The sequence below is a fragment of the Sitodiplosis mosellana genome, unplaced genomic scaffold (assembly GCF_009176505.1).
Source record: "Sitodiplosis mosellana isolate CC-2019 unplaced genomic scaffold, AAFC_SMos_1.0 Smas_scaffold_6166, whole genome shotgun sequence".
Classification (NCBI taxonomy): Eukaryota; Metazoa; Arthropoda; class Insecta; order Diptera; family Cecidomyiidae; genus Sitodiplosis; species Sitodiplosis mosellana.
Genome location: NW_022601407.1, coordinates 6,082,882 through 6,097,004, shown reverse-complemented (window position 1 = coordinate 6,097,004; position 14,123 = coordinate 6,082,882). Strand labels below are relative to the sequence as shown.

General features: G+C 35.1%; 2 protein-coding genes across 2 annotated transcripts in view; both read left to right on the top strand.

Moving 5' to 3' along the window:
- The window catches only part of LOC129575285 (omega-amidase NIT2-like), a 311,296-nt gene that overhangs the window by 152,606 nt on the left and 144,567 nt on the right, over positions 1 to 14,123 (top strand). The gene's annotated exons all lie outside the window — the stretch shown is intronic.
- Positions 8,550 to 11,924, top strand: LOC129575283 (hemicentin-1-like). The gene is made up of 8 exons (XM_055458560.1): positions 8,550 to 8,645; positions 8,849 to 8,963; positions 9,049 to 9,209; positions 9,410 to 9,520; positions 9,764 to 9,961; positions 10,034 to 10,309; positions 10,365 to 10,475; positions 10,574 to 11,924. Exons 1-8 carry the CDS (start codon positions 8,573 to 8,575, stop codon positions 10,909 to 10,911), a joined length of 1,383 nt encoding a protein of 460 aa, XP_055314535.1. The 5' UTR covers positions 8,550 to 8,572; the 3' UTR covers positions 10,912 to 11,924.

Here is a 14,123-nt window from a genome sequence, read left to right as displayed (position 1 = left end):
TTACACACAAAAAACAACGAACATTGGCACAAAATCGAAATGAAAAGGAGAACGAAGCAAAAAGGTAGCCGCATTTGCTGTCCAAACTGTGATTTTTTCGGTTGCTCTTCCGTGATTATTGTTTGGAATAATTGATTGATTCGACCAACGAATGACTCGATCCCTTTCGGTAGGTGCCTACAACATCCGGTCGATAGACGTGATTTTTTTCGACTTTTTCGCACTGAAGCACTGAAGCAGCAATGCCACTCGACGATATGAAAATAAACAAATGGAAAAATTGATGGTTTTGAGGATGGATGTTTTTCATTTTCCATTTTGAGTCTTCTTCTGGCAAGACTTACGAAAACGAATGATTGTTTTGAATTTTCGAAATATTTTTTTGGGCTCAATTTTGAAAAAAAAAAAATCAATGAAAAAAATTGCGCCATGATTAAGCGAAATTCAATTTAAAAAAACAATCAAAAATATCAAAATCCTTCAATTTCGACGAAGATTTTTTTTCGAAGAACAACAATACCTTTCCTCACAGCGTAAAGGAGTATTCCGTTCAAAGACAATTGCGACAGCGATCAAAGTAAGGCCAAAGATCGATAAGTAAACGAGTAAAGCGGAGCGGTCATCATTTGATTTCTGTATCCGAATGTGAGGCTCGGTATGTTTGAGTGTGTGTTGGCGTTGGTTAAACACAAATCGACCGAAAGCGTTCATCCATTATTCGATTTGTGTATCTCTCTGGGTGCGCGTTTGACTTTTGTGTCTCTGTGTGTCTATTTTTTATGTGTTGTATGCATTTTGATCTTATTGAAATAATATTTTCGTTATCCTGTTGATTTGTTTTGAAAAGGTTTGCCCATACAATATCGTGAGTTTTGTTGAAAAGAATTTGTTGTTTTGTATGCATTGTGGATGTGTGGAACAAAGGGATCGAAGCGATATTTTCAATCCTTATTAGTAAATTCGTGGCAAAATCTGTTTTTGTTGTTGAGCCCACGACAAGCAATGGCTTCAGGACGATGAGAAAGAGACGAGAAACACAAATATGAAGAGACATGACGAAGGGCAATTGAAGTGTCTCAATCGGTTTGAAAAGAAAAAGAAGAAGTTGAAAAAAGAAACTGTATAACAATGTGATCGAATTCGAAGTGATGAATTCGTCTGTAAAGTCGAAGACGTCTTCAATAAAGCTAGTTTATTATTGCCGTTCAACTGCAACAGGAAGAGATCAGAGCCGTTTACGTACGAGCGAAAGAGAGCTAAAAAAAAATCTCAGCATGCAACAAATTATGTCATATTCAAAGAGCTCGTTAAGTCACTACCACACCTCGGCCAGAAAAGCGACCAATCTTCTTGTTGTTCCATACAAAAGGCTTCGATTTTTCTCTCTCCGTTTTTTTCCTGGCTTTTTTTCCTTCGATGCACACGTGTGCATAATGGTTCTACTTCCAAGGAAAACAAAACTCAAGCGAATACAAAATATTTATATTTGTTTTGCTATCTTTTCGGTCATTGTTTACCATTTCCATCTCTTTCCATTGCATGGCCATCCACACAATTGTTGGCCACGTACGAGTTTTTTTTCACATTGTGTGTGTTGCTGGCCTTAATGTTTTCGTTGGCTTGCCCTTTTGTATTCGATTCGATCCATGGTTCGAAAAAAAGGGAAGAGAGAAACACAACACCCAAGCCAACAAAAAGAAATTATTTATTTATTTCTTCATTTTCGGGCCCTGGAGTTTTAGTGTCATTGTTGCGTGTCTTTCAATTCAATTTCTTGGCAATGCCAATTCTTCTCGAGCAAAAGAAGACGAGAAAAAAAATCCTCAATAAATTCATTGTGCCAACAAATAAATGCATCACACATACAGGACACACACTCATTTGAATAACTATAAATTGTGTCGTTGTCTGCATCACAGTGATGACTTTGTTGTGTCCAATTTTGAAAATTGGCATTGTCCAACAGCAACAACAACAACGAAAATGCGACGATTCAATACATTTTCAGTACGATTCAATTTGAAGTCATGGGGTGAGGATATTATTAGCATTGTTAACGAAATAAGTGAATAAGCCCGTTGATTTCAACGTCTTCGAAACGTGTAGTGTATGATTTTTTCTGCTTTGAAACTGCAGTTATTGTTACTGAGTGTAGCGCATTACAAAGATTCATTGGGTTTTCTCTTTTTCAAAAAATCACCCTCGCACCTCGATACTCTCCTCTCTCTCTCACTCTGTCGCTCTCTATCCGCTATTCATGGCCGCATTCATTGTGCACGATCGCAATAATTGGTCGAGATTTGGTTTTTCATTTTGGGCAACAAACAAGCAGCCACGGGAACAATTAACAATTTTTATGTCATCTCTATTGAACGGCGCATGTTTAACAGGCCGAAAACATGGATATTGTTGCAACCGAACATGAAATCCACAGGATTTTTCCTTCTTTTCCATTCAATGTCACTGCTGCTTTATTTTTCTCTTACTTAATGTAATTCAATTGAATCAATTCTTCGCTTTATTGACACAAATAAAGAGGAAAAAGAAAACACAACGTTCGCCGCTTTTCTTTCAATTTTTGAATCTTGTTGTTGGAAGCGATCACAAATCGTTTCGGGATAGTGTGTACATGGCAACAGCTGCAAAAATGTGCTTCCATTCGACTTCTGTCTCGATGAAGAGAGAATAAATCGGCGGCTTAGGACATTGAGCCGAAAATCTGCGGCAATTAAGTAGCCCATAATCGAATGATTTCCGTTCAAAATAGCCATAATCGCATGATGATCGACCGAATCATCATGCGATTATCGACCGGGACACAGTCCGATTTGCTGAAAGTTTGATGTTGGTGATTCTATTATAATGAAGTTTATAATTATCAATTGTCGATTATGAGGTGACCCTAGTGTGATCACTCGCATGTGTCATAAACAAAATCGCACCTATCTATATAATCTTTATGTTCCCGCTGCGTGATGTGATTTTTAAAAGAATCGTCGATTTTCGAATCAAAAACGATTCTTTTTCATTCAATCGACAAGAGACATGTCAACATTTAAAATTGTCCAAATCTTGGATTGAGACATGTTCGCACCACACTAACTAAAACCATCTTAATCAGTCAGAAGAACATTCGCATTTAAACATCGAATCAGTTGAAAGCGTGAGAGTCATTCGAATTTAAGCAAATCAAATTGAGTTGTAATCTTATTTAAGTTCTTTTCTGCTTTGATCTTGTTTTGAATGCCGGCGACCAAATACGTTTACCGACGCTGGACTGAGTGTTTAGAAAAAGATTTGGCCATTTGCGCGTCCATGTTCATTGAGTTTATGAACTGGTTCACATTTAATTATATGTCAACGAAGGTGGATTCCGTAAAGACGGACCAGATTCTGTGACGGTTTTCGATTCGCAATTGAATTTATCGAAAACAAGTTATCTTAATCGTGGAGAGATATCAATCTCCTTTCAACGTCCTTTTCGGCAGTCACCTTCCTCTCTTTTTTTTCTCCCTCAAACTCCGACAGAGTTAAGAGAAACACTTAAATTTCAAACTCGTAAAAAAATTGTGTGGCACATTTCAATTTGCAAACTAATTTCAAATTCATAATCCAGTCGATTTTTTTTTCTTGACTGTTTAAATTATTCTATGGTTTATTTATTACCCGCGCACACAACTCGAACTCACTTTCGATACGGAGTGAGAGAGAGAGGAAAATTTTATCGCGTAATTTGATCTAATCTTCAATTTTGATCAAATGAAAATCGTTAACACATGCCTCTAATTGATTTGTTCTCTTCTCTGTTTGTTCTCAACGACGCAGTTTTCGAATTGATCACTGGCTTTTTTATCTGATGAATTTAAAATGATTTGAGTCATCGGCCGGTTCGTCTTTACTTGCGCGCGTGCGTCTACGTGTGAGTTAGTGAGTGATATTCTTTATGGTGCTAAATTTTATAACATGCAAATTATTTCATTAAAAATCATCAGTAATTTCAATTTCTCACACAGATTCTCTCGCCCAATATTGAAATGTCATCAAAAAGAAGATTTAACCATGACAGGATTTATGAACAATAAAATTCTTTGACCAATTTTGTGTGAAGCGAAACTGAACCAAACAAATTGTCAACACAGAACCGTGGCCAAATTGATTTTTTCTATGTGTTATCCTTGTTATGCTTTGTTGCGCTTTTCTTCCCGAAGAGAGATAGAGAAAAAAAAAGTTTATCGGCTCGTGTTTTCAATTGCAATCTCTCTTGTTAAAATGTAATTCCAATTTTCAACTAGCAGCTCCTTCCATTGTACACTCGCTCATATTCCATTAGACACTGTCGGAGATTAGTAGCGAGAGACGAGAGAGAATGAGAGCAAAAGAGATTTTGGTTCCGTTTTTATTATTACAACTAGTTTCCAATCCCATGCCTCGATAAATCCATTGTAACTTATTCGAATGGAAAATGAACTTGTCTGAAATTAGCTCGAGATTTGGCAGCCAGAATTAATTTGTATAAATTTTTTGCCTGACGATAGGCATAGAGAAAGAGAAAGAGAGAGAGAGAGAGAGAGAGATGAACATCTTAGATGTAGATACAAAGATACAATCAGATCGAGATATGCGCACTAATCAAGGTAACAAATGGCAGTTTTAACACGATTTTTCGATCATTGATTTGGCCTGTTGTAGTTGTCGTTGTTACAGGGTGAGATTTTTATTACTGTTTACAAGATTTTTTTGAATCGATAAAAAATCACTATCCTAATCTCAAGGCTAAAGGTTTTTTTTGACGAAAAATGGAGCCAATTAGTGAAACAAGTAAAGACATGATTGTTCTTTTCAAATATGACGTCCTTCTATCTCGAAATCAACTCAATTGATTTACACTTTCAATTTGTTACCCATTTTTGTATTTACCAAATGAAATTTTTTGTTTTTCACTCTTTTTGGGAAAATTAGCAGTAAAAGCGTAACAATTCACTCTGATTCCGAATATGGCCTTCATATTATAGTCTAAGAAAGAAGCTTTAGTACTAACGTCTTCGTTTGCAATACAAAAGAGAGATACAAACTTTGTGTTAAATCAAAATTGTGTTTATTGATTGTGTAAGCGTTTTTCACTGTCTCAATTTCGGATGATGTTTACAAAAAGTCAGAAAGTAATATTCTCTGTCCAAGTCGATTCGACGCAAACACGGCGTGTGTTTAACATGCTCAATGTTCATGCATCGACGCCACAAAATCAATGTTTTCGTTATTCGAGCCACTTTTGTTTACATTAAATTTTGGCCTGTGTTTGTATACAACGGCAGGCAAACCAGTGAAGAGCAAGAGAAGTGTTGACAGTGTTCGAAATATCTTTCTCTTTTTTTCCTAATGAAATATTGACTATTATATTAGCGTTTGTTCAATTGGAAATTGTTCATCTCAATCTGGTTCTTGGTTATAGCCACGCTGTTCTTTTCAACTTGATCATAATGCCGTCTCATTTATTCTGCATCAACATAAATGATGACCGGTTCTTCTTCTTTCTCTTAATGAAAAAATTCGTATGCATTCAAATTTGGCATAGGCTTTTGCTTCGCTCACATTTATACAACGGTCTCCTTCATTCTGCTTACGATATAATTTTCAATTTTGATGCGCATATAATTCGCTAGGCAACGAATTCACCGACTTGAATATATTTTGATTTTGATTCGCATATACTTTGAGGTGGCCAGAGATCTCATAGTTTGAAATGGTTTGCTGTGCCTTAAGTTCAGCGGAGAGCAAAATTTGTGGCACCGCACAATATGCGTTTGAAGCGTTGAAAAGGAAGAGAGCGATTACAATGCCAATAATATTGACACTATGCATTATAAAGCGAAAAAAGCAGAAGCTAATGAGATCAAGCGTTTGGCCACCTTTTTTGTTCAATTTTTGAGTAAATCCGATTTTTTCGATAGGAAATTGTTTTTTTTAATCAAATAGGAAAAAGATCAAAGTCTCAGTGATTAAGTTTAATTTGAACTATTTATGTTTTTTGAATGCATTTTATTTATTCAAGTGTTCCAGCTGATGTCGCTTGTAATATGATTTGCTGTTCAATGGTCCAAAAATTGAAATTTTCGTCTCGAATTTGTATTTCACAAATATTGAGAATTCTGACAAATGCATTGGGCTCCAAAAAATCATTCTGCATTGCACTAATTGCAAAGTAGAAAATTCGCTCGAATTGCGTTTATAAACTTTATACCTATTGAAAACTATGTTTTTTTTTTTCTAAAGAAAATCACTGTTTGTCTATTGAAGAAGACAATTTTTGCTTCAAATTTTCATTATTCCATACGAAACAATGAGCATTATTGTTTGATCGAAAACCTTCAAATTTATTGTATATTCGAGAGAAGAAGAAAAATTGACGTTGTTTTCATTGGAAATACATGCATATGGACTGTGTCCAATGTTTGCTAAATATATAGACGGCGTAAAATGCGTACAAACCATTCAAAATATGAAACGTTTGTGTCAAAAGAATTCTAAATATGGTTGTTATCACATCGCAATGATCTTGATCGAATCGATGATAAGATTGATGTAAAACGAACGAATTTTTCAAGGTTCGTTAGATTCCCAAAATAATGGATACACAAAGACAAATTCCAAAGCAAATTCTTTTGTAGCCGAGAAGAGAGCGGGCGAAAAAAAAATTGTATTACTTGAATTCCAATACAAGGATTAGTTGAGATTAGTAGCAAACATGTAATGCAACCGTACCTCATCGTAAACAAAACAACACGGCCCGCCATTCGAATATGTTGAATGCCAGAGACGACACGAATGAAAAGAAACATGAAAATGGCACGTATATGTTTTTATTTTCACTTGACAGATCCGTGTATTGTTTGTCGTTTAAAAGGTAAAAGACAGTTCGCGATGAGTTTCGGAAACCTAAATCACCCTCATCTTTAATCCGCACACACAACACAGAGCTAGACAGAGAGAGAGAGAGAGAGAGAGAGAGAGAGAGGGAGCAAGGAAAAAGAATCGTATATGTAAAGTTAAATGTGGCTTATCAGCAACTTCAATCAATTTTCTCGAGAATAGAAAACCAAATGTGGGTACCGCAGTAGGTAAAATCTCGCTTTCATTTGATTCCATTTTCAAATAGACGTATTTTTTTGTTTCTTTGCCCGTTGTTGTTGTTTGCAATCGCTTTTGTCATTTAATCTGCTACGACTATATCTTTTTATTGGCTGTAAGGTTCATTTGTGTTATTAAATTTCGGTATTTTCCATCTCTATTCAATTGTTATGAACGAAAGGAAGGAAAAAAATAAGGCAAACGAAATGAATAATATTTTGTTGTTTGTGTTGTTTACGTATATTCAGGTCTCGCTTTTGGATTCGCAACCGAAAATAAACCGACTAAAAAGAACAAACAAACGGATTTTTTTCTCGACTCTTTCTCTCTCTCTCTCTCAACGCATAATCTTTCAATTCAGCTACTGTTGTTTTGTCATGCCTTTGGGCATTTTACGTCATGCCATGGATTTTACCGTGATTTTCAACCATTTTTCGGACGATATTTCTCTCTTTTTTATATTCTGCTGTCGAATTTCATTGTCTACGGTTTTCGGATTATCATTTTTTTTTCATTTGAGACTATTCAGCCGAGAGTGATGCATATAACTGTGTATGCACACGTGTGCAATGCTTCTGATCATACTGTTTCAATTATCTCTTCGAGTCTTAGTTGTAATAATTTCCTAAACCCATGTTGAACATTTGGGAAAATGATCATTTTTTTTTAGATTTACAATTCACACATCTTGATAAGTTATGGTCACTCTTACTGACTGATACTCTGATCGATATAAGCACATGTAATCATCGTGTAAACGAATATGTGTAATTGTGCAATAATCATTTTGACCGATCGAATTAGTATGATATTGACCGATCCATACTCGGTTTTTGGATCGATTTTGATTTATTAGAGTTTTAGCCAAACATTAACTTGCGATGTATTTTGCATCGGATTTTTTTTTCTCCATGAACCCCATCAATTTGTTTGGTCTACAATGAAATTAAAACGAAATTTCGTTCGGATATAATCATTGAGCGCAATCAGTTGCTTTTTTTGTAACAATACTTTATGCGACATAAATTATGCGATTATTAATTTACGACACATAATCTATATATACTATTTTAAACATGAATTTCATATGCATTGAAAGAAATGGTGACGATAAGCAGACTTTGATAACACAGTAGCAGAGATGAAAATATGATTTAATTAGCCCAACGAGAAGTTTAGTACGTTTTAATTGAATTTGAAATGGAATTAAAGGCATAATTAAAGCGGATGTGTTAATCACGCGAGCAAATCAAACGAGAAGGATGTGATTCACAACATTTGATAAAATGCTGATAAAAATATGGTGAAAATGTTGGAAAAATTTCGCATATAATTGTGTTCATTCTCTTGTTTCTGTTTGGAATGAACGATTGAATGAAAAAAAGAGTGATTTTTCAACTCAATTTTTTTTTCTAAATTAAAAACCAGAAAATACTCTCTTTTCAGAATGCTCGATAGCCTGAGTCCAACGTTTTTACTTTTAGTGTTTTTGGCCCTAGTAAATATTGATACAAACTCAGGTAAAGTTGAAATCATTCAAATTATCTCGAAATTGCAAGCCGCTTTTGCAGCAAATCATTAAATGCTAGTAGAATTAAAAATATCATCGTTTCAACATGAATACAGTGTTTTTTTATGATATCAAACCAAAGTAGACTTTTTCGCTGTATTAGTATTATTATTTCATCTGACGATATTGAATGATTTTTCAATATTTATGCAGAACTTTTGCCAACCTACTCGAATCCAGTGAACAAATTGGTTTTTTTCAACGTGAGGACTCATTTAGACAAGTTGTTTTTAAGCTGCAACCATTCGACCAGTCATGTGTTGCATTGGTTTGTATTTATTCATGGAAAATATTCTTAATTCATTTTATTCATGTAAAAAACCGTCGTATTGAAAGCGTCCGATGAATTCCAGGCAAAAAGACGGAATCGATGTCACCGAAATTCCGAGTTTAAAAGGACGGCATGAGATAAATGCAAACAGTTTGGTAATTAATTGTCCAACGTATAGTGATGATGGCAATTACACATGTCTTCATCCCAAATCAAATGAATCGGCCAACATTGAAGTGTATGGTAAGTGGTAAGAAAGGGGAAATTTACAAGCATTTTACAATGTCACATTATTCATGTCCTGGCAGTGAACAATGATAGTTTAAAATCAGTGATCGAACATCAATTGTTATTGGAACATATAACAGGCTAAAGTATAGCCGCTGAACATAAAAATCAATATTTTCATTGAAATTTTTTTTTCAAATGTCACTTTTCTGCAGCTTCTGTACACATAAAAAATTCGCCGACCAGAATAAATGTGTTAAAAGGTACAAACATAGAAATTCATTGTGAAGCATTTGGAACTGATCCCCAAATCACATGGACAATCGGTGAGTTCGAAATAAAACTTCAAGCACCAGTTCTGCCATCAATATGCTTCAACATTTTAAATCATGTCCGTATACTGCATCCATTTTTTGCGAAACGTTGAACATTGCTGAAATTTTGTTCATGTTGTTATAAGAAAATTCGATAAAAAATGAAGTCGAATTAGATTTTGAAGAAGTTGTCTAAAAAAATGTTCTTGAAAATAAAAATGTCTGTTCCATTCTATGCGTTCCTTATGAATACAGGTGGCAGTGAGAATTTGAATCAAAGTCGCGTTCAACTAGAAAAGGACATGAATAATGTGACCAATGCCATACTTGTCATTGAAAACGCAACTGCGTCAGACCAAAATACCTACGAATGCAGCGCAAGGAATAAGGCCACTGGATTCAATGCGAATTACACGATAGCGAAGAAACAAATCAATTTAACGGTATCGAATGGTGAGTTGGAAACAAATTTTCATGATCAGCCAAACGAAGCGATTCAAATTAAAATGATGTTGTTTATTTTAGACCTGGTGCTAGAATACTCGGATCCATCAAGAAAGTTATTGTTTTTCGACGATAGAAGAAAAAGGCCGTTGAAATTACGTTTAGATACAACGGTATTTGGTTACGATTTGATATGGCAGAAGAATGGGGTCAATGTTGATGTGATCGAAAGTTTAAAAGGTCGTTATGTAATCACAGAAAATTGGATGGTGATTAGTAGTCCACAGCTCAGTGATGATGGCAATTATACGTGCATTGTTCCTCAGTTAAATGTGTCGGCCAACATCGAAGTGATTGGTAAGTGAGATCAAACGACAGCATTGTACAATAATTAAACTGCAAAATTTTGCAGCGAATGTTTACTTGCTGAAAACATCATCAATTCTATATGTGAAAGAGGGCGATAGAGTAGAAGTTCATTGTAAATCGTATGGAACTGATCCACAAATCACATGGCAATTACGTAAGTAATCTAAATAGTCTGATCCTAAGTCAGTCATCAACAGGAATGATTCAAACTCCTTTTTTTCATTTTCTCGATTTTCATCGATCCATTGATAGCTAATGGCAACCGAAATCAATTGAAATTTCAACGCAATTCGGACAACATCACGGACGAGACATTAATTATTGAGCACTTTACCGCTGATGATGTGGGTCGCTACAAATGTATCGTTAGCAACAAAGCAACGGGATTCAATTATTCAATCAACGAAATTTTCAGAAAAGATGAAGATACCACTTTTATAACTATTGGCTCAGGCAATACGTCTCAAGATCATGACCATTCGCAAACATCATATTCAAAGCTAAGCGCTGGCTTTGGCAATAATGCCATTTTTGCTATAGTCACTGTTTTGTTCACAATAACGTTGTCGAATAGTTTGACGAAAAATTGATTTCATTCCATTTGTTAAAGACTAAAGATACTCTATTTGGTACGAGTTTCGTTTCAGTTGAAGGCAGACGATGTATTCTGCTAATGTCAGCTAGCTAACTGAAAATATCTGGCTGGGCTCAGCGGTTGAATTCTATGCGTTGCGTTTTTTCATCGCATCTGCAGTACAAAATTCATATATTTGGAAATTTTTGTTTTGTTCATTTACCGTTATTTGCCAACATGTCTGCCTGTATCAATGCATTGCCACTGTACATAGTAAATGTTCATAGGAATGTGTAGAGACAATGCAATAAGATAGGCAGATTTGTTTACAAACAACAAAAAATGAACAAAACAAAAATCCCCATAAAACTAAATGGCGAACATTTTACATTTCTTATGGACTGTATACTGCAGATGCGATGAAAAAACGCAACGCATTGAATTCAGCCGCTGAGCCCAGCCAGATATTTTCAGTTAGCTAGCTGACATTAGCCAAATACACTGTCTGGTTGAAGGTAAATTTGTTTTAAATTGAATATAAATGAACGAAACATGTTTAAAGTGCGCCTCTTTTCACACTGTGTCCTTAGTTTACGTGAAAATTTGTGACTTTAATCTCACGTCAACAGTTTGAAAGATATTTAGTTTGTTTCTATCAGGATTAAAACACACCCATTAGATTGTTTACCGAAATATTTTATATTGATTGTAATTATGTTTTAATATCTTTATTGGGTACGTATTAAAGCGTTTAGCGCACAAACCATTAAAATAGTGAGGACATGTACGAATAAATTACAAAAATTGATGTAAATCGTTGTGTGGATAGACACCAATTTGACTAAAACTTATCTGGTTTGTTTGCTATATTTGGTTCAATTCATTAAACGCGAAACTGAACCACAAGTCAAATGCTAGACCCTAACGCCATCTATTGATTCTTGTAGAAATCATTAAGGTTTAGACTTAGTGTAGGCTTGACATGAAACTCAGTACTTTACTGTTACTTAACTTACATTTAAGCTACTTAAACTAGCTTAATGGCAAAACGTCGAACCAAATGGTAGTTGTACTCGCTGTTGACGGCTGCTGTATTTGCCTTGTGAACTGAACGTTCAACTAGACAATTTGTTGAAGCGAAATAGACGAATTTGTATGTTGGTCTGTATTTATAAAAAGAAAGTAATCAATTGAAAGGTTTCGCGTTGAAAGGGCAAGATGGCGACCGCAAATACATTTCAATACTTCCACAAATTGCTGTTAGCCGAGAAGCGTCTATGCGATACTTCCACACGCATATAATCATGTATTGAATACATACAAAATACGAAGTGTGAAGTTGTAGAGCGCCGTCCATAAATGACGGCAAAATTCCGCACTAATTGGTGTGATTTCACAACATTTCTCAATATGTCGAAATCACTTACGGCTATTTACAGCTGATTTTGCCGTCAATTATGGATGGCGCTCTACAATTGTTCAAATTTTGACAATAAGCGGGTGGATACTTCTTACTCACAACGACACGCGCTGAGTGTGTGTTTATTCTTGAACACATTGACGAATTATTCAAATTTAAATCTAGTTACCGTTGTTGTGTAAAACAAATACCGTTCGCTGTGAGACAAATCTACACACAAAACAAACTTTTCCGAATTTAAGAAGAAAAAATTCTTGCATATGGAATAAGAAAAAAATAGTCTTAATTCTCAAGTCTACCATAAGAAATTAAGAATTTTTTTTTCCAAATTTAAGAAAAAAAAAATTTATTCCATATTTAAGAATTTTTTCTTCTTAAATTTGGAAAAGTTTGTTTTGTGTGTATCAATGAATCAGCTGACCAAATACCCATCGATGTAGTTTGGACTGGGTTGTCAAACAAAAACGCGCCGTTTTCAAATTGGTATAGAAATTTAATTTTTATGTGCCGATTTGGAATCGGCATGTTTTTGTTTGGCAATTCAGAAAAATGTATCGATTTGAAAACGGCGCGTTTTTGTTTGACAACCCAGTCCAAACTATATCGATGAGTATTTGATCAGCTGATTCATTGATACACACAAAACAAAGTTTTCCAAATTTAAAAGCTCTATCCTTTTTTTGAACCATTCAATCGTGTTTTTTATGGCTGTGGTGTTAGGACCATTTATAAGTCGTCCGTAGAAATCTGCAGATTCTTTCTGCGGGATTCATGGGGAAAAGATCGGTTGGATTTTGCTGATATATTGGTATGGTGGCATTTGAACCAATTGCATCCAATTCATCGCGGATCCGGCGAAGTACAATTAGGGCCAATGCCAACTGTTCTTCGTTGTTGTATCTTATTGTGTTGCCCGTTCTCCCAAAACCTCTCGTACGTGTCCGTGGTATTCCTCGGCCTCTTTGTCTTTAAATTCGTGGTAATTCATCTGGTGAGGCTCTGGCTGGTACATTAGCATTGCGTGTTGTGTTTCGAGGAGTGCGAGCTCCACGCCCACGTGTGGATGTATTTCGGTGACGTCTGGTACCTCTTCTGGCACCTCTTCCGGTTTCAGTGTTTTTTCCACGGCGTGTTTTAACCATGTTGTTGACTTGTTTATGTTCAATTCGCTTATCACTTTGTTTTCGAATCACTTCGTCTATAGTTCGTTTTTAGTTTCTTTTTTTCACTTATGTTCGTCTTATCACTTTGTTTTGTTCTTTCGTTTTTCTCGCTTTTTCTTCGATTTCGGCACAAATTTTGAATACATCCCTTTTGCACGAGGGATAGACTGTTCACAATGATTACAACTCAAACAGTACCAGTCGTTCGGCATTTATGATAGGTTCAATTGAATGAACCCACCAACTTAGCACGGCCTTATAGCGCCACAGAGGAAATATTGATTCACGAATATGGTTTTCGTTTCATAAAACTCAATATAAAATTCCGAAAAATCAATTATGGGCCAATTTTATTACGTCATTTAACAATAAATTTAATCTTAATATCAAAAGTTCCTCTAAAGCTGACGGGTGTTTGTACAGAACATGACATGGACAACAAGCATTGTTGCTGTCAAAGCTGTCATGCTTTGATATTTACGTAAACAAAAACACCAGTCACGATTTTTGCATGAGTTATCCCATTGAATGGAATTAATGTTGAAGGAGTTGTTTTAATGAAACTTACGTTAAGCAATTAAAATCATAAAAATTTTAAATCTGTAATTAAAAAAAATTGTGATTTAAAATTTTTATGATTTTAAT

Excerpts from the sequence above, each read along its gene's own strand:
- LOC129575283 (XM_055458560.1), top strand. The coding sequence starts at position 8,573 with ATGCTCGATAGCCTGAGTCCAACGTTTTTACTTTTAGTGTTTTTGGCC. Across the intron at positions 9,962-10,033 it reads CAATTTAACGGTATCGAATG|ACCTGGTGCTAGAATACTCG; the intron begins GTGAGTTGGAAA and ends TGTTTATTTTAG. Across the intron at positions 10,476-10,573 it reads ACAAATCACATGGCAATTAC|CTAATGGCAACCGAAATCAA; the intron begins GTAAGTAATCTA and ends ATCCATTGATAG.